The sequence below is a fragment of the Anser anser genome (genome assembly GCF_964211835.1).
Source record: "Anser anser genome assembly, chromosome: 5".
Classification (NCBI taxonomy): domain Eukaryota; kingdom Metazoa; phylum Chordata; class Aves; order Anseriformes; family Anatidae; genus Anser; species Anser anser.
In genome coordinates, this window is record NC_139725.1 from 36,217,947 (window position 1) to 36,238,460 (window position 20,514).

The 20,514-nt window shown below is 44.6% G+C and overlaps 2 protein-coding genes across 2 annotated transcripts in view; both read left to right on the forward strand.

The window, feature by feature from the left end:
• EPS8L2 (EPS8 signaling adaptor L2) overlaps positions 1–2,556 on the forward strand; it is a 63,529-nt gene extending 60,973 nt beyond the window's left edge. Inside the window, exon 21 of the mRNA XM_083836881.1 lies at positions 184–2,556. Within this exon, the coding sequence (XP_083693007.1) occupies positions 184–255 (72 nt within the window). The 3' untranslated portion in view covers positions 256–2,556. The remainder of the gene's footprint in view (positions 1–183) is intronic.
• A 1,912-nt stretch (positions 2,557–4,468) lies between these two features.
• TALDO1 (transaldolase 1) lies at positions 4,469–12,321 on the forward strand. Its single transcript, XM_083836887.1, has 8 exons — positions 4,469–4,684; positions 7,700–7,823; positions 8,292–8,399; positions 9,065–9,196; positions 9,642–9,817; positions 9,984–10,181; positions 11,170–11,315; positions 11,949–12,321. The coding sequence occupies exons 1-8, from the start codon at positions 4,588–4,590 to the stop codon at positions 11,979–11,981; spliced, it is 1,014 nt and encodes a 337-aa protein (XP_083693013.1). The 5' UTR covers positions 4,469–4,587; the 3' UTR covers positions 11,982–12,321.
• The last annotated feature ends 8,193 nt before the right edge of the window (positions 12,322–20,514 follow it).

The following is a 20,514-nucleotide window of genomic DNA, read 5'->3' on the forward strand; positions in this document are numbered from 1 at the left end:
CACTGCGAATTCTCTTAAGCAAAAAGGCCTCAAATCTGTAAGGCAGATCGCTCTGTCTCCACTGGACTGCCTTTTTACTGCTGCCTTTGATATTCGCTCTACTCTTATGGAATTAGTTAAATATTATAATTTAACCACAGCTTGAAGTCGAAATTCAAACTTGCTGTTTTGTTTCCATTCTAGAAAAACAGAGGGGAGACAGAGCTCCAAGAAATTATGAAGCGTCGCCAGGAGAGGATTGATTCTGCTAATTAAAATCTATCAGCTTTTTTTCAGCTATTAGTCATAGTAGTGCAGAAAAAGGGAACAAAAGCAATGATCCCCAGTCCAGACGAGAGAGAGCAGTGCTCCACACTTAGCAGTGTAATTGCCATCAAAGTGACAATTCCTTGAACACTGTTGATAAGAATAGATGTTAAGACCATGTCCCATCGGGAAAGGTGTTTTAATATTGCATGAAGTTTTTTTTTTATATATATATCTATATATTTTATACTGAAATTGTATGTGCATGTGATCAGAGTGGATCAGAACTGACACGGGTCTGAATGTAGGACAATGGCTGGACCCCACAGAGCTTTTAACATAGGGCTGTACATGCTTCTGGTCTCCTCGCCGGCACGGCTCGGGGATGGAGGGCATGGCACGCCGCACAGAACAAGCCAGCCTGAACGTTTAGAGTCTGGGCTATGGAAATATGTCTTTTCCCTACCTTTTGTTTCCTTCTTGGTGGCAGATATCCCCTGCAGCTCACTAGTAAAGGCTCAGTGGCAGTTCAGTGCCCTTCCTGTCCCCCTATGCCCTCTGGAATTGCAACACACATTACATAAGACTGGGCTGCTTTAAATACACGTACCAGTTAGTGCTGCCTTTGAACAGTGGAAATAAGCTTTCATTGCGTAATAAAGAGCAGGATCTGAGTGACAACTGAAGTGATTTTAATCTGCAAATAGGTGAGCTCAGCCTGATCATCCCCACTTACGCAGAGGCTGGGGCTCAGGACAGCTGCGCAGCCCTTCACCTTGGCATGGAGCCTGTATCCAAAAGCTGCAGAATTGCCAAAGCCAGGCCTCAGATAAGAAGAAAAGCCCCCACCACTTGCTCCCCACCTAGCCACACCCAAAGCCATTTTCTGAGTGTTCACCACTCAGCCTCACCTTCACATTTTCATTGCAAAGAATAATCTGAGATGCTTCCTAAATAAGAAAACAAAACACAATTGGAATGGCTGTTTTAATATAATATAAATAGCCACAAGGAAAAAAAATGCAAAAAAGTTATCTGATTTAGTAGATGCTGCTGTTCTTCAATTCCTGTTTTTCTTAATAATGTTATGTGCATATGTATATACCTTTCTAGTGAAATATCCCCTTACTCTTACAATCTATAAATAGGGATGAGGAAAAATATTCCTGTCTGTAGAGATATAATCAAGTGATTGTGCATCAATATTTTAGTCAAAGTGTTAAAGACTCAAGCAAGCATATAATAGATTTCCTGTCCACAGCATGTTTGGCACGCAGTACTTAGGTCTACGTTTTACTTACAAACTTGGTAAGAATACACTAAAGCAAACACATCTACAGGAAGTGCTCACAGACTGGGAAGATTTCGCCTTTCTCTCATTCACGTGTTTACTTTGGCTGAATGGGGATTCAGGCCCAGACCCCACAAAGACTTACACACCTTACACACGTGCTTTCCTTTAGGTGCTGTGAAAGGTCCCCACCTTCACAGAGAACCCCTCAAAAGGCTAGGCACATACCTAAGTCTTTGTATAATTTGGGCCTGCGCTTGCACATTCAATGAAACAAGGCTGTGCAGATGCAAAGCAGCAGCAGGGAAACAGGGGTCTAAATCTGAGCATACTGATGCATCTCTCAATTTTGGCTTAGTTATTCCAACAGTGTTTCCAATTGATGATATATTTTCCTTAATATTTAAATAGCTAATTGTTAGCACCAGCAGAATTAGGGTGCAGGCAGAGAGCTTGAAGAGGAGGATTATGTTTTCAGTCACAATGCCTCTGGCTTGCCACAGTGGCTGGAATTTGCAAAGGGCACTCACCTGGTCAGGGAGAGATGATGAGGACAATTCTCCTGAGAAGCCCTGGCACCGGATTTGGGTGGAGATGGGAAGCAGGTGTGAATACTGGCAAACTATTGGTGTTACAAGCACAGGAAGCTGAATCGTTTCTAAAATGAAAATAAAAACAAATGGTGAGCTTGGGAATATGATACCTTTCTTGTTTTTGTCTATGAGGTTAAACATAGAATCACATGGAATTATAGTTACTTGGGATTTTAATAGAATTGTACACAACAGTTCCGTGAAACTAAGAGCCAGGGGAGCATTTCGTAAAATAAGAGTGTCAGTAAACCTTATAGCAGGTCACTTTTAAAAATTTCCTTACGACTGAGCTGTGCATCTGTTATATTTGTACCGCCTGCAGATAATGCTATAATGCACTGTACATTAATGTAATTGAACGAAGGATAAAATGATATAACCATGCACTATATAAGATTTATTAAAATAGTTAAGTTATACTTATAACTTCATCTCTGTCTCTTTCTTTTGGATATAAAAGAAAGCAACAGGACTTATAACTGTTGTTAAGGGTTGGCTTTTAATAATGACCTGCTGCTGTGAGTCTGCTCAGATACACAGCGGAATATCTGAAACAGCATGTTTCCTTTCATTTCTTGGGGACTGCCATTCAAAGAAAGGATGTTATGGCCTTGATAATCATTCAGGTCTAAAAATAGTGCTAGGTAAAATTCCACATACGATAACAATCAAATGTTGGGAAAGTTACCAGCTGAATCCAAAACATCCCCTTTCTTGGCATGCTGAGTAAAAAAAATCTGTTACCTCTGGAACAAGCAACTGAGAGAGAATAACAGTACTCACACAAACAGGTACTGTCCAAGACCACATTTTGCACTGACAAGATAAAAATGCCCAACTGTGGTCCATGACAGCTAATGGAGGGCCAGGAACAAAGAGAAGGAAAGGGATATGCAGCAGAGACATTCAAGGTTTGCAAGTGTTGGCAAGGACCCTGGAGACAATGAGAATATGTTTCCTACAGTCATAGAATTCAAAGCAGACTTAAAACTAATGCTTCTTTCCATTGTCCTCTCTCTGGGTTGGACAAAGTGTGAGACGTTTCTAGAAAAGCATGTGCCTGTACATCAGAAAGGGAAATTACTGTCACAGCTTCCACAACTGAAACAATGCAAGACAAAACGAAGGGAACACCACGATCCAAATTGCCTATGTCTGAAGGCCAAGTGGCAGCTTCTGCAACATCTGCGGCCAAGACCCATTCCCTATCTCTGAAGCGCAACTGTGCTAACAGGGCTTTTAAATGGCTGGTGCAGAGGATCACCTTCTCCGGAGCTTGAACGGAGCTGAGGCACATCAAGAGCCGCAGGTGCCTGAGGAGAATCATAAATCACTAAGATTGTAAAAGACCTCCAAGATCATCTGGGCCAACCATCACCCTACTACCAATGTCACCCACTAAACCATGTCCCTAAGCGCCACGTCCAACCTTTCCTTGAACACCCCCCAGGAAAGTGACTCCACCACTTCCCTGGGAACCCATCCCAATGCCTGACTGCTCTTTCTGAGAAGAAATGTCTCCTCATTTCCAACCTGAACCTCCCCTGGCGCAACTTGAGGCCATTCCCTCTAGTCCTATCACTAGATATCTGCGAGAAGAGGCTGACCCCCAGCTCCCCACACCTTTGTTTCAGGTAGCTGTAGAGAGCAATAAGGTCTCCCCTCAGCCTCCTCTCCTCCAGACTAAACACCCCCAGTTCTCTCAGCCGCTACTCACAGGACTTGTGTTCCAGGCCCTTCACCAGCTTCGTAACCCTTCTTTGGACACGGTCCAGGGCCTCGATGTCCTTGTAGTGAGGGGCCCAAAGCTGAACACAGAGAACTTCACACCAGGGGAAGTTTAGGTTGGATATTAGGTAGAACTTCTTTACTGAAAGGGTTGTGAGGCATTGGAATGGGCTGCCCAGGGAAGTGGTTGAGTCACCATCCCTGGAGGTCTTTAAAAGACGTTTAGATGTAGAGCTTAGTGATATGGTTTAGTGGAGGACTTGTTAGTGTTAGGTCAGAGGTTGGACTCGGTGATCTCGGAGGTCTCTCCCAACCTAGATGATTCTGTGATTCTGTGACAAGGGAGGGACCCAGGACGTCCACACGGCGGCTCACCCCCCCTGCCCGTCCCCGCGCTGCCCTCAGGGGAGCCGCATCCCCCGTCGCCAAGGTGGCGAGCTCCCGCCCTCCCGAGCGGCAAAAGCAGCCAATCAGAAGCTTCCTCCCTCCCCTCGCCCTTCTCTCCCTCTTGCTGGCCGCCGTCCGTCTTGTCACCGCGCTTCTGATTGGCTCGCCTCTCCCTCCCCCGAGACGGGATTGGCGGAGGGCCGGGCGGGCGGCCCCACCTCTCCCCGGGAGCCGAGGCCACGGGTGTCGGGCACGAGCGGCGGGTGCGCGCGCAGGCCGGCTCCCCTCCGGGCACGCAGCTCCCTTAAAGGCCGGCGCCAGCCCCCCCCCGCCCCGCGGAAAATGTCGGTGTCCCCCGTGAAGCGGCAGAAGATGGAGTCGGCGCTGGACCAGCTCAAGCACCACACCACGGTGGTGGCCGACACCGGGGATTTCAACGGTGAGGGTGGAGGGGAAAAGCGGCGGGGCGGGCGGCGGCTCTTACACCCTCCCCCGCGGCGGAGAATGGACGCGTCCGGCCGAGGGGGCGAGGGGCGGAGGGGGAGCGAACCACCGCGGCGAGATGGGGGGGGCTGGGAGCGCGCCGCCCCCCGCCAGGTGCGCTGCCCTGCTGCCCCCAGGGTCGCGGGTTCGAGGCCCCGGCTCCCGGCGCCGGGGGGCCGCAGGGGCACGGCGCTGCCGCCGGGTCCAGCCCCTTGGAAATCCGCCTTGAGCCGCTCTGCGGGGTGTCCGCCGGAGCAGGCTTATTAGTAATTAACAGGCGGTCTGCGGGGGGCTCGCTGGTAATTAACAGGCTGGGGGAGCTCGCTCCGATAGCCGCTGTGTGCGGTTGGGTCGTGGTGTTTTTTGTTTTTTTCTCCCCCCCCTTTCTTCAGAAGACGGAAGCAAAGCAGCTGTGAAGCAATAAAATAATGCAAGAGGGTGTTTTTTTGGCGTTCTTTATCTGACGAGAAGGCGCTGGCGCTTCCTGGGAAGCGGTGGGGCTGGGCCACAAAGCCCCCGGCTGTCCCCGCTGACCCTCCCAGCACATCCCGGCCGAGCCCCCCCCCGAACCTCTGTGGGTCTCACAGGCATCGTGTGGTGAATCCTGCCCTGCCGCCCCTCATAACGCAGCCATCTGCCTCCTACCCGCCTGATCCTGCAGGCACTGCCCCGGACATTCACCATCCACCGCCTTATGTTGATAAAGTTAAGGCTAGGAATGCACAGAGGTGGTCAGAGGTGAGATCCGTGCCCCAAAGATGACTGTGTGCCTGTATATATGCACTGGCTCTCGGCCACGTCTGTCTGTTAAATGCTTGGGATTGCCTGATTTCAAGTGTCCAGTTAAGTGAAACGTTACGGAGAAATTTACTTTCCTTTCTGACTGACACCACAGACAACTGCAGCACCTGAAAGGCGCAGGGCACTCACGCGCCTCTGTCAAGGTGAAATTAAGGCAGTCAGGAACAGTAAGTGACAGCTTGAGCCTCGTCAGGTTTACCTGCCTTGGAGTAGCAACAAACCTAGTTAAAAACCAGCGTGCGGTGAAATTACATGAATTTAAGGCATTGCACTGGCTACCCTGGCTTCAGAAAAGCATAACGAAGAATCCTCGTGACGGCAGGGGGGTGTTTGAGTGTTGGTGGCAGTAAGGAGGCTGAGAGCTGCCTGCTGGAAAGTTTAAATGTGCTCCTTGAAATGCTTTTGCAGTTGATCTCTGACTGCGTGTTGTCACCTATGGATCTTACTGTGCAAACAAGGCTACGGGTGACATCTGGCTCCCTCCCTGTTCAGCTTAAACACTGCTACTAATTAAGGTGCAGTTGTTGCTAACATAATTGCCAGGATTTTTACATAAATGTGTCTGTATGGTGCTGCTTAAGAAAAGAGGCTAGTTTGAACGGTTCCCAAAGCAAGAGACAAACTGCCCACTTCACTTTTATCTGCACCAAGTGGTGGCTGGCTTCAGTAGTAGCTGCAATAACTTTGCAGTTTTAAGCAAGCCAGACCAGCCTATGCTTACTCTTGCACAGTTTTCTTTGTGCTCACAGTGAGAAAAGGTGGCACACCAGTCACAGGTGCCCCCTTGCAAAAGCTTGTAGCAGGCAGCTGAAATACAGGCTAAGAGCTTCCCACAAGACCACTTTTTTTTTTTTTTGAAACATTTCCGTCAGCCACATTACCCTCGCATTGAACAGGCATCTGGAAAATACTGAATAACCATGTCATTACCAGTATCTCCTCGACATCCCCTGGAATACCTACCTAGCCCTCTACAGGGGAAAACTGCAGTTTCTTGCCTGACATGCTTAATTGTCTTGTTTAGGATGGGTGACAGACTTACTGAGATTACTTTATGCATCTTGCCAGAAACCCATAAGATTATTTTAAGTGCTGCAATACTGTAGAGATGTAATAAGCAGTCAAAAATATACTTTTCTAAAATTGTGTCTGCTTCAGAATACAGTTTTATAAATGTACCACTTTATTCTGAGCAGCATCCCTGTGAATTAAAGTGTTTTTTGAAAGATGTGTTTATATGGCATGAAATTGTTTCATGATCACAATCGTTGCCTGTGGGGAAGTTATGAAAAACAAACATAACATTTTTCTTCTATCTCTACAAAAACTGTCATATTCTATTAACTTGTGTTTTCATCCCCATGCAGAAATGCAGAGAAAAAGGAGCTGATAATATTTTGTTATTCTGGACATTCAGCTGTGTTAACTCTCCAGAGCTTGTAAGCAGCAGTCACCAAAGAGCCTGCAGAGGCACTGACCCGTTTGCTGAGTCAGACCCGGCATGCTGGGCAGCTCAGCTCTGATTAGGGCCTGACAATGCACAGTCACAGCCTACTTTGGTAAACAACTGCTGCCACCTGAAATAGGTGTAGTCCAGGGATTAGGATAAGCCAAACATTCAAATGTCTTATATACGAAAGGCAGGCTGGCAGTATGAGGAACTTATAAGACCTGACACCAAAAAGCCATCTGCAACTGCTAGAGGTTTTAAAACGCTAAAAGACACCAACAGTTTTTTTTGACAGATGATTTTTTCTTTTTCTCTGGTTGTAACAGTTGTAGACAAACAAAACCCCAAATGCCTAACCCTAGAAGCGAAGAGAATCCTTTGTCTTTACTTTCCCCTCTAATTCCTGGAACTCAGCTATGATGGTGAATATGACATGAAGGTCTTGTATCACTTCTCTTCATCTGTCATTTCTACAAATTTATTTCTTTTGCCTAAAGTAGTGAGTAAGCTTTGCTCTGTTGTATTGCTGTAGTGCTGTTAGCCTTGTAGCGGTACTTCTGATGCAAGCCAACATTCAAGCAGTGATATTTGAACATCACCATACACTAGTCTGCTCTGTCATGAATGCAACTACCCTATGGCCATAAGTGTTTCTGTCTTTACATATCTGAGCAAAATCCTTTTAATTTAGTATTTTAAATGAGCTTTTTGTTTCCCTAGCAATTGACGAGTACAAGCCCCTAGATGCCACCACAAACCCATCTCTGATACTAGCTGCGGCTCAGATGCCAGCTTACCAGAAACTTGTGGATGATGCGGTTGCATACGGAAAAAAACTTGGCGGGTAAGAAAAATGTTGTCGTTCCCCTCCCCCCGTAGGTCTATATTTAAGATACTTCATTTATGCAAATAGTGTTTAGTACTACTAGCAACATACTAGGGCTTTTCCCCCTGCGTGCTTGTAGGTTTATCTCCTGTACCAGAAAGCCTCAACCCTAAAGAAAAGCTGCTTGTTACAAGTTTCAGAAATGCATCTCCATTTATCAGTTCTCATATAGCCTTCTAGGACTGTTCCAGAAAACATTCCTGAGTTGACAGCATAATAGGAAATAGTGTCTGAAGGCTAATATTATCAGTGGTACACAGAGGGCAGAACAAACACGGAGCAGAGCAGAAGTGTTTATTTGAATGCAGGAATTTAACGTTAAACGGACTGTGAAATTTGATCTTGAAATCAATGGCAAATCTTGAACATGCTACCCCCCCCCCCCCCAAAAAAAAAAAAAAAGATTTTGTTCTTCATGTTTTTTAGGTCAGAAGATGAGCAAATACAAAATGCTTGTGACAAACTTTTTGTATTATTTGGAGCTGAAATATTGAAGAGGATACCTGGACGTGTGTCCACAGAAGTAGATGCAAGGTTGGCTCTCTTACCTCTGGGTTACCCTGTATATTTGTGCCTACAAAAGGAGATGATGTGAGCTGAAGAAATATGTTCTTGACTGGACAGTTCACTGTTACAAGACTACCAGGAGCTTGTGTTGTTAATATTTAGACAATGAATTGCAGTTCATTTGCTTGATCAGGACTTTGTTATAACTTGGTCACAAAACTTCATAAGAACAAGTAACATGGAGATCTCTTTGTTGTCCTCCTTCTGGTCCTTAGGCAAGGGAAACATCATGCTTCTAGTATACCTAGAACTTTGCTCATTCTCTTCTGTGTGGTAGTCCTCAATTTTCCAAGAGATCTGCTTTAACAATTTATTTAGTGACTTGTGTAGGATTTGTCTGTCCATGTGCTCCTTGTCAAGTCTCTTCTAAGGCTCAGCTTCTACATTCATTATGGAAAAACTTGAGGAAAATATAACTTTCTCTGAGAAAGTTATGTTGAGCTCCGGATTCTCCGAATTAAACAGTAGCAGCGCTGCGTCACTGCTACTTGACAGTCACGGAAGTATCTCTGAGAAGAAAAACCTGCTACTAGTACATAAATTCTGCTAACATAGTACAGTGGTTCTGAATGTTGTTTCTTTTGGAGAGTTTTTTTTAATAAAACTTAAGAAGTCCTGCTCTTGTTCCAAAGGTTGTCCTTTGATAAGGAAGGAATGATTCAGAGGGCCCGGCGTCTTATTGACCTTTATAAGGAAGCAGGAATTGGTAAAGATCGGATTCTCATAAAGCTCTCTTCAACATGGGAAGGAATCCAGGCTGGCAAGTAAGTACTTCTGTAGCTGGTACGCTGATTCATAGTATGTTTCTGGCTGTTTGGACACTTAAACACGTTCTACACATAAAATAAAGCATTGTTTTGAAAGCACTGCACCAGGAAACTTGTTGCCAGGGCTACAGCTAGCAAGCGTGGTGCTATACTGAAGCTTTCTGCTGAATTAGGAAAAGTTTGTTCATACAAGGGCTGGACCATTTGTAAACAGTTTCCTGAAATGTTGTGTTAAGTCATCTGCATTTGGTTCAGGGAACAATATTAAATAGATCACTAGCAGTGCAAAACATTTGATTTGCTACCTTTACACTTTAAAGCTTATAAACTGTGCCACATCTCTAATTAAAGCCAAGAAATCAGTAGTTTAACCTACTGACATTGCTAGAATGTAAGTTCATTAGGTGAGGAAAATGCCATTTAAGCCTGCCTATGTCTGCAGGGTTCTGGAAGCAGAGTATGGGATTCACTGCAACATGACCTTGCTGTTCTCCTTTGCCCAGGCAGTTGCCTGTGCTGAAGCTGGGGTTACTCTGATTTCCCCATTTGTAGGACGCATCCTGGATTGGTATGTTGCAAACGGAGATAAGAAAACCTATGAACCTTCAGAGGATCCAGGTAAGCTTTTTTAAAAAAAATAATTTTTTTCCCCAATGTCTACTCATTTGAACTGCAATTTACTTCTAAAAATCCCCTTGTGAAACCAATGGTTTTCAGCATGTTCTAAATAACCATCTGTGCTTCAAATGAATTATTCTGAAAACTGCCAATTTTTCTTCTTTAGGAGTGAAGAGTGTCACTAAGATCTATAACTACTACAAAAAGTTTGGCTACAAAACTATTGTGATGGGTGCTTCATTTCGAAATACAGGAGAAATAAAAGCGCTTACAGGCTGTGACTATCTCACTATTTCACCCAAGCTTTTGGCAGAGCTCAGCAAAGAGCATGTCAAGCTAACTCCCACGCTCAGTGTTAAAGATGGTAAGTCTACTTCTACGTAATACAGGTTTGCTTTGTCTCCCTTTCTTCTTGAGCATTAAGAGCATTTGTTTCCCCTCAGCTCTACAGTGCCTGCTTCCATTCTGTTTTAAGACTGAATGTTGACCCCTCTCTGAAGGGGTTACATTACAGCTGTACTACTACCACTGCTTATACATAGTTACTTCCTTAGGGTCTTGGGTCCCTCTGAGTACGCTAACTGGAATTAAGATGGGTTTTGAGCACCTTCCCCCAAGAGGACAGGGAAAGAAGAAGGAACTTTATACTTCATATATTTGGGATGATTTTTTACTGATTGTTAGCAAAGATGCCAAACAGGGTTTAATCATTATGCTGATATTGCATCAGGATATTGTTAGCTCTAGGCCTGCCAAAAGATTTTTTTTTCCTCCAGAAACTTTAGAAATGAAGTAATATGCAAGAATAATTTGTTCTAGTGATATAATGCCACAGTAGTTCTGAGCGTATGTTCCTGTTGCACTGCTCTTGCTTTTCCATTGCCTTACTAAAATGTTAGTTCTCAACTCAGATGATGAGATTTACAGAATTGTTGTCATGGGTTGCTGCTTACAGGGTGCTAGCTAGCTCGTAGGCACGTTATCAATTGAGCTTTTGTTAGGTGCTTGCCAAATAATCAAAGACTTAATTGTTCAGCATATTTGCTTAGAATATCTTGCTGCAGTAGGACCATTGCATAATTCTTGATAATAGGCCTGAAAGTACTGTACCATTCAGAAGCAGATACAAGATAATGGCATACCTATGAACATTGTGTTTTAAGGGAGACTGATTTCTGTATAACTTTTTTTCAGAACACAGCGTAGGAACACTTTCAGTCTTGCAGCAAGTCACACTGAAAGTAGTGTTCAAAACTTTCCAGTTGTTGATGGCCACAGTTTAGAGATACCGGTGGCTTTTGATATCGATCTGATGATACAATTTTGTTTCTTTTTGAATTTCCCTTGTGCAGCTCAGGCATGTGATCTTGAGAAGATCCACCTGGATGAGAAGGCATTCCGCTGGCACCATAATGAAGACCAAATGGCTGTGGAAAAACTATCTGATGGGATCAGAAAATTTGCTGCAGATGCAATAAAGTTGGAGACAATGTTAAAGGTAGGTGCTATGTCATGCTGCCTCTTTCCACCTCTCATGTTCCTTCAAGTACGGCAGCTAACCCTCAATTGCTTGTGGTATGGCAGAGGACTAGGAATGTGTCAGCAAGCCTGATCAAGTTTTGTACAGGCGGTACATGTTATGTAGGACAGGCAGCTAGCAGACTGGACACCTCCACGGAATGAACTTTTTATTTTTGAGATGCAGTGAAGTTTATATTCATGCCAGGTGTATGTAGACACACCTGTTTTTTAGGCCTAAGGCAGTGTTTAGAGTAGCAGCTAATCAAAATAACACTACTGGCTAAGTGAAAAGTCTGATTCTAGACTTGTATCACTGCTGACAGTTAACATCAATAATAATCTTCAGAGAGTGAGTTAGAAATAGTACATGCTTGTACTCCTTGTAGGAGGCACCAAGCACAGGTATAACTAATATGAAAGTTTTCTGTCAGTGTAGGATAAGTCTTTTAGATGGGATTAACTGAGTTTTGTGCTTTGGGGGGTAGAAATACACCAATTATGTCATCTAGGCCCTTGTTGACTGACAACTACTTAACAGTGACTTAACTTGCATTACTAAAGCACAGTGCGGTTCCCAAACTGCCACTTATTTGTTCACTTCTCTTTCTAGGAGCGAATGTTCAGTGCTGAAAATGGAAAATAGAGAAGTCAGAATTCTCCTGACTTGTCAAGACTGAATGAGTGGATCACCAGAGGTTAAATGGATGTACAAATGTCTTACCTGTAAAAGTCTTATGCTGTGTATGCATAGATTTCTGTATTATGCTTTTTTATCAATTTGCAAAGGGACAAATAACTTCAATTTTTTTGTGGCACTTTTGTCAATACATGCCAATTAACACATACTTTCCTTGTAATGTGTTCACTGCTGCAGGGGAATCAGGTGATTCAGTTGACATGATAGTTCAATTTCTACTAGAATACTGATATTGCTGTTTGTATTAAATTCCTAATTGTAAATTTATACTTAACACATTAAGAAAGCAGTTTTCTTTCATGCTGTCTTACCGTGACTTTAAAAAAAACAAATTTCCAAAAGCTCTCTGTGATACATACCCAGAAGTACTCTTATCTGACACATGTACACTAGAACAATGGCTCCAGTCATTTGTCTTCTCTCTGCAACTAAGGTGGCAGCAGCAATTTACTGATTGGCAAAAATGGTGAAGCTTTTAAAGTTGTTTTTTTTTTTTGTCAGGGGAGAGAGAAACAGCATCATAAGCAATTTTTAGGGATTTTGTCAAACACTTGCCTAAGAGCCCAGAGCAAGGTAAGAGCACAAGTGCAATTGATTGAAGCCGAAAATGGCACTGCTATTACAACACCAGCATAAGCTACAACTTGTGATATTATTGGAGGTTACAGTTTTTCAAAACTAGATAGCTAAGTCTTCCAAGCAGTTAATAAATAACTTTAACTGTTTTATCTGAACTGACAAAATGAACATGTGGATGTAACTCAGGATTGTTTGTTACAGCTTTGTTTCAGTCAAGTGTTACAGATTTGTATATCATCTTTAGAGCAAGTTAGTGTATCTCTTTATGACACTTAGGGAACTGCTGCCAACCCTATCACACAAATGACTTAAAAAGACACAAGCCACCAAAAACACACCCTCTGTATTACTCCCTCTGTTCCTTTTTGGCTTTAAGCTTCCTCCTTTGTAAAAGAATGAAAGCTGTGTGTCAGTCTTCCTCTGAGGAATGACCTAATCCTAAATGCAGCACTTCCCAATTACAGGGCTCTCTATTAAGTAGGGATGCATCTGTTTACATTTCATGGCGTATTTTGTAAAGACTAATTAAATATCTTATTGATTTGTATAGGTCCAGTTCCATCAAGCGTAGACAAGAGTTTCCTGTCTGTATGTAGACATGTTTAACTATTTCCTTATGAAGTGGCCTGAACTTAGCCTTTAAAAAAAAAACAACAAACAAAAACCAACAACACTAAGGCTATAATAGTTAATACACAAGCAATATCCTGCTTGAATAACACAAGAAAACCAAGCCAAGGAAGCAACAGATCAGTAAGATCAGTCTGACACTTCAGCAGTATTGTCAGAACATTGCTATAACAAACTGGAAACTGTTGTTTCAACTAAAGTGACAGATCGCTGTATGCTTGCAAACCAGATGTAGAATTGTGCCAGACATGTCTACAAAGTGCTACATCTTCCCAGCTTTGTCCTGGATCTGCCCTGCACAGGACTGGGAAAAGTGCCAGTCTGTCAAGGGGAGATGAAGCTGCCTCACAGGATGGTTCCAGCCCCCTTTGCTCTCAACAGCAGCAGGCAACTGTGAGAAGCAGGCCATGGTAGAAAGCAAGCTGTGCAGAGGGAGGTGGCCTCTTTCCCTCCTTTCAAAGGTCAAGCTAGCATTAAAGGCTTTATACCCTGCCCACACCTCCCTACGCTGTGCCATGCAGCTGTCCAACCTACTGCTACAAGTCATAAAGTGCCAGTACAGTGATTTAGAGCCCTGTAATCTTTAAAAACTGAGTGGCTGAATCTTGAAACTGAACTTAAAGGACTGCAGAGATGCCACTGTCCAAGCCTGTAGGCTGTTCGGATCTCTCTCAAAGTGATTTCTGTCCCAGAGCATGAGATGAGAAGAGATCCCTAGCTTTTTAGCAGACCACAACTTCCAGAACAAGCAAATTTACTTCCAGCCATAAACAGACTTAATACATAAAAGTGTTAAGTCGTGACTTCCTCACACTGGATGAGGCTTTCATCCAGTCACAAATTCCCTGGGATAGTTTGAATAAAGTTGCACACCACTGTTGTGAGATTGACAGCTGTAGACATTATAGACCAGCGAAACCATGGCAGACCAGAACAACCGGAGATGACACCTGAAAGGTAACACAACTCATATGCAGGGAATTAAACGTGTTTTCTAAAAACTGCTATTACAATAATCCTGTCAGATAAGATTGCAGGGTAGGATGGGGATCCTCAGCCAAAAAAAAAACGTTCCCCACAGCAACAAGCCTACTTAGTCTATCAAACTGTGAACACTACATGCAACATTACACATGAAGAGCTTGAGTATCCCATGTTCCGAAGAGCAAGAAGACCTGGAGCTGTACAAGAGGCAAATACGAACTGCTGTATAGAGAAGTCTGTGCAGTTGCCACTGATCTCCCTGAAAAGCAAAGGTCTTTCTTCCTCAGGCTCACTGCCAGGTGATAACCTCTCTACAGGCTATTACCTCACTTATGTAGCAGGATGATGTTTAGTAACCCACAGCTTACATAAAGGCAAGCATGTCTTGATGCCTGACTTCTTAGCAAAAGAATTAGCAGGTATTTTAGGCCACTACTGCGTTCTTACAGGTGGAAGTGTTCAGGCATAATTACACTGCACAGTGCTGCATGGAGCTGAGCTCCCCAGGATAGCCCAGCCTGGCTGGTCAGTCCTTGTACCAGCTTCATTCCAGATGCAGCACGGAAGGACCTGTCTGAACTGTGCATTGGTATCAACAGGAGTCTTTCTGCTGATCCCTTTACCTTTTACACATCTCTGTGAGCAACCAGCTTTGCACCATGTCAGGGGGGGGAATTCAGGCATGCAGAACTTGGGGGCTTGCTGAGTTGCTGAGACTTTGAGCCCCACTTCAGCCAGTTCCTGTTACGACCATGGATGGATCTTTCTCCTAAGAAGCCTTTGTTTTCAGCCAGCCTGTTACTGCCCTCCTGGCATCTGCACCCTAAACCACCTCCCTTATGCCAGTTAAAAGCCTCTCCCTTGGATGGCAGCACAAAGCAGCACGTCCACAAGCATGGGTATGCCATAAACAAACTCCAGCAGCCCCCAAGAAGGCTCAGTTGATTCATCATCTGGCTGGGGAGCTATGAGTACCAGCTGGATGTTCCTGACTTGTCTTTCAGGGCTGTTTCTTTATTGTCCCTCCATCCTAAATGAGGCAAAAAGCCATCAGCATCAGCCTGTGAGAAAATAGCTCGTACACCGCCTGAAATGTCACATAATGAAACACAAACGCTAGCAGTCACGAGCTAAAAAGCAGAGCTGGACAAAGCACATTCAGCAGAGCTGTGACTGTTTCTGGTTTAAGTTGCTCTGAGACTTCCTGCACTGCAACACATTGAGATGCTGACGCTTGCTTACCCCAGAAAAGAAGAAGCTTGAAGTGCATTATAGGCAGTGAGACTCGCTAGGTGAGGATCCGCTCCAGCATTGGATGAACAGATCCACTGGTCCCACTAAAGTCCTGCCATTTTGCCCAGTAAGCTTTGGTTTGGTCGGCAGCTAACAAATCCTAATGCTCAGGCTCAGTGAGCTAACAGACGCTCCAGACCCATCAGACATAGCTGTGTTTCCACAAGGCTGGACCATCAGCAAGAAGTGTGCAAAAACATAAACCACACAGGACTTGCATGTCATCTCAGCTTTCACAGCAGGTTCCAGATGTTCTCCAGCAGCCTGGTGTTCGCACGCTGCTACAAGCAGCCAGGAGACAGCTCAGGGGAGAGCGGATGCTTACACAGGGAAAAAGCTGGGAAAGCAGAGAGGAACCTTTCTAGTGGCTCATCACAGCACCCTACAGATTGCTCACCAACATCGGGAAGGTCTCTGAAAGGCAAAAGCCTCTCCATGGGTGTGCAGGCTGTACATCACATTTCCAAACTACGCCATGGAAAGCAGCACAGTCAGAATTAGGACCAACACACCACCTGGAAGGCTCCATGCTGCTGTGCTGGTACAGTCTCTACACCGGCGTGCTGCTTTCCCTGCCCTCTGCCAGCGAGTAATTGTGAATACATCTCTCAGCTGCATCACCAAGAGCAGATTTCCCCTCTCCAGAGAGATAAAGATTCCCAGAAGTGGACAGTGTTCCTGCTGATAGGGAGCATCACATTAATTCTTCTCATGCCATTGTCAGGTATTTTTATATTACTGAAGGATTGCTTCTCACTATTCCACTACCGAAGATGGGATTTGCAGGGCTGTGAACTGCAATTCCAGGTTCCCAGTGGCAGAAACAGAAACCAGTGCAACGGTTCTATGCCATGGGAAAAGTAACCACTCCCCAAGCTCTTCTACTTAGATTTGGAAGGTTTCCCACCTGAGGTAAGGCACAGCTTTCAGTGCTGTTGCCCAAGCTTTGATTTGAAGCAAGAGACTGCTTTTGCCTCTGTTGCTTCTGGGGTAGCCCTGAAGCAGCTTAAATGGGAGCCTCAAAGCAGAGAACGACACCTTAGTCACTGCTCTACTACACCAGCCTCGGCAGAAGTCTCCCTCCAGCTCCAAAATTCCCTTGGAAGGGGTGTCTGATTTAGCAGCTCAGATAATTGGGAGATTTGGATGAAATTCCTGGCTCTGCCATAGCTTCCCTGAGTGACTTGACAGGAAGAGCTGGCTACCTCCTTGTCCCATTTCTTTGTCTCTAAGACAGCAGGAGCGCTGGCTTTCTAAACCTTTATTAGACTATTTAAGCTGTCAGCCCTTCAAACTGAGACCACAGGCAGTCAGACAGCACATGGGATCACTGGTTATTACCCTGTCCTACAGCTCTTAGACATGAGACAGAAAGCATCATTAAATTTTTCAAGTGATCCCAGACCCTCAGACCAGGACTCACAGCAAATAAAAAATGGGCCTTAGCAACAACAGGAGATCACACTTATTGCATTTGTTAACTTATTGTTAAATGCAGTCTTCAGCTCAAGTGCCTTCTGGAAGCCAATCAAACTTCTGACAAGCTTGTGGATCAGGTGGCTGAGCATCCTTTGGGATGAGATTTACCCACTCGGAGCTGCTTACTGCTCTCTACATCAGGATCAACTGTAAAATGTGCCTTTCCTTAAGATTTATTCCTGCACATTCACGTACCATAAGCCAATAAAACACATAGGGTACATGGGTCTATCCTGTCCCTGAAAGATTCTACAATTAAAAAAATACATATATAAATCAAGATCTATGCCAAAACATAAATAAAAAACAGAAGGATGATGGCAGGCAGCATCCCTGATGGGGGGAAGAACAAGAGCCAAGGTTCCACCACACACACACAGCAGGCCTCAGGCACCACTGGAACATGACCTGCAGCCTATCCACCAGGAGCCAAGCAAATTGATATAAGTGGGATAAAGTTCATCACCGAGACAGGGCTACGACAATCCAGCAAAACCCCTCGTTGCCTCTGTACTTTATGTGGCAATGGAACTCAGATGTCCTCGCTACTGGGGGAGATCTTCCAGTGGCTCTGGGTCTACCAGTCCCTTACCTGGGGTCATGCAGAGACACAGTCATCAGTGCCTCAGCTGCCCACACCTAGAGCCATGAAATGCATTGAGCTGAGCTTACACTTCCCCCATACCACCTCTCCCGAACATATAAGGGACTGATACATGAGATATGCTCACAGCACAGCAAAGTTCTGCCTCTGAGGAAGCCACAGGACGTGCTGTTCTTTGATAAACCTACAGGATCCCAGGTCCTCCAAGGTTTCAACTGCTGGAAGACCCATGGAAATGAGAAACAGTGACAGCAATCCAAAAAATATTAATGTTATGCTGCTCTCCTAAAGGAATCTCCACAAATAATTCCATGGAGGACAGCAGTGACAGTGCACGTGAGGTGCAGGGGTTCTCAGGCAGGCTTGGCCTCACAGTGTCTGTCTAAAGGCACACGTAGTGATCCTGATGGATGTTTTGTTGGCTATTTCTTTAACCAGTTTATACTTTAGCTGCTTTTCGTAGATGTTCTGCCTCATGTGTTGATGTTTCACACGAGAGATTTGAAATATGGTTTAAGTCATTGGCATTAATGACTTCAGGAAATGCCAGAGCAGAGCTTTTACGGAAAGAAAAAAAAAAAAAAAAACAGAGGATGTCGAGTTGAGGCTTAAAGTCAACCACGGACATTTCCCTGAATAAAATTATGAAGCAGGGCTAAAAGGAAAGCTGAATGACCCTGCATCATCTGAAACAGGAGAAAAAAAAAAAAAAAAAAACAGCTCACCTCCCTGTTCCAGCTGCTCAGCCCAGCAGGTATTGCAGGCATAGTGGTGAAACCACGGCAGGTGGGTACTGGTGCACTAACACATGCTTCTGTGCACTTCTTGGTGTAGGCAAGGAGCACCAGAGCTGCCAGCTCTCGCTGACAGTCATTATTGAAAGCAATCAGATAATAAGGCAACATCAGCAGCAGACTCCAGATAATTGATTCCAGAAGGCACCTCATCAAGGCAGACAGAACATTCCTCCCATAAACAGATTTCCTCTCTCAGGACTGAAATCAAATTGAGCGCTAATCACTAGTATACAGCCCCAGGCATTTCCTGGCAGCGGGTTGGTTCAAGCCACTATCACGGACACTCAAATCCCCAGCACACCGGCTCTGAGCAAGGAAGCAGTTTTAGGGCAGCAATGAGCTAGGGACAAGATGCTGCATTGCACTCAGCAGTAAAACTGCAAGCTGCTGGGCTCTCAGCTCCCGCAGAGGGCTTCTGCTCTCTGCCAGGACTGCTTCTCAAGCTACAGGGAAGTTAGAAATAGAATTGATTACTTTTTGAAGATTTACTGAGGGAACGGGAAGGGCTTTACCTTTACACCAGTTGCTAGAAATCTGCTCCTAACTACACCAACACTCACTTTCTTCCCCACTCCTCCTCCCAGTTCAGATCACATCTGTGTCCAGTACTCTTTGGCAGAGCACTGAACCAAATTATTTCCCAGCTTCAAACCATTTCCTAGGCAGAGTGAGGTATGGGAGGTGGGGGGGAATCATCTATTATCTCCTTCCCTGCTTCCCATTTGTCATAAGGAAACATTTCTTCCTATTCCTTTAAAAAACATGAATTTACTTTAGCCACGCAAGAAGGAAAGAAACATTTACAGATCTCTGCAATACATGTAAAGCTGTAGGTTGGTTCCCTGCTGCCCCTCAACAGCAGGGTGGGCAATTTCTGCTGAAACCCAGAACAACTGCCTGCTCCTCTGAGCTGCAGCAAGAACACCAGATCAGGACTGGAAACATTCATAATAAGATCAAGCAGCTGAGTTTGGCTTGCTTCCAGTTCCAAACCACAAATGATGTCTTAACAGTAGTAATCATGAATCATAGCATCTTTTGGGACGTAAGTGACCTTTAAGGATCATCTAGTCTAACTACTAGACCGTCTGTGGCAGGGTCACCTCCCACCACACCAGGTTACCCAAAGCCCCATCCAACCTGGCCTTGAGCACTTCCAGGGATGGGGCATCCACAGCTTCTCTGAGCTCCCATCTCATCACCCTCAGAGTAAAGAGAAGAACCGTAACAGTAATTTCCCCCCACACACACCTGAGAGTGTTACTCAAGGAAAAAAAAAATATTATAACCCTTTAAAATGCAGCTCAGGTCATAGGACCCCATTAACACACATCCAGAAGCAGCAAGATCAGACATCTCCAAGCTCAGTCACAGATCAGACTGTGTTTGCCTTCACATAAAAGCATGGGGCAGAACCCGAGGAAACAGATTTTGTAAAGTTATCCACAAGCCCAGTGGGCCTTGTACGTGACTTCACAGCCTAGAGGTAAAACACATTTTGCAAAAAACCTGGATAAGTCCCTCAGCCTGGTTCAACCTGAGTTTAAAAGACAGGGTCTGAAACGTCTAGAGCAGTAGCCCATGCAAAGCAGGAAGATAAAGCACAAAGCAGAAGCACAGCACTTTCTGTAGGTAGCTCAGATTGTTTCACAATAGCCCCTTTCACCTGTTTCTGGAGTTTTGTTAAGTTTCTCAATAACTTAATTGTGGAAACACCCACTCCTCATTTCCCAACCAAAGTAACACAGCTCTTAGGAGGGGAAGGGGGGAAAAAACAAAACAAAACAAAAAAACCCACAGATAATTAATAGCATGCCACCCCCCTTGCACTTAACTCACATCACGCCATAACTGGAAGACCACAAACAATTATTTTAAGACCAAAAACATATATTCAACCCTCCACCCTAAAGCAGTTCAAGATCTTCACATCCTTCTTCCAGCTTTGTTTAGTCTATAGGCTAATCTCACCTCAAGACACACAAAAACCATAAGTATGAGTTCAGGAAAGAAAGGATTTATAAAAATTACAAACTGCAGAGGGAAAGGAGCACATGTTGCCCTACTCTAACTGCTGCTTTTTCCCCCCAGAGTTCTCCAGAACTGCCCTCCC

Excerpts from the sequence above, each read along its gene's own strand:
- TALDO1 (XM_083836887.1), top strand. The coding sequence starts at position 4,588 with ATGTCGGTGTCCCCCGTGAAGCGGCAGAAGATGGAGTCGGCGCTGGAC. Across the intron at positions 9,197-9,641 it reads GAAGGAATCCAGGCTGGCAA|GGTTCTGGAAGCAGAGTATG; the intron begins GTAAGTACTTCT and ends CTATGTCTGCAG. Across the intron at positions 9,818-9,983 it reads TGAACCTTCAGAGGATCCAG|GAGTGAAGAGTGTCACTAAG; the intron begins GTAAGCTTTTTT and ends TTTCTTCTTTAG.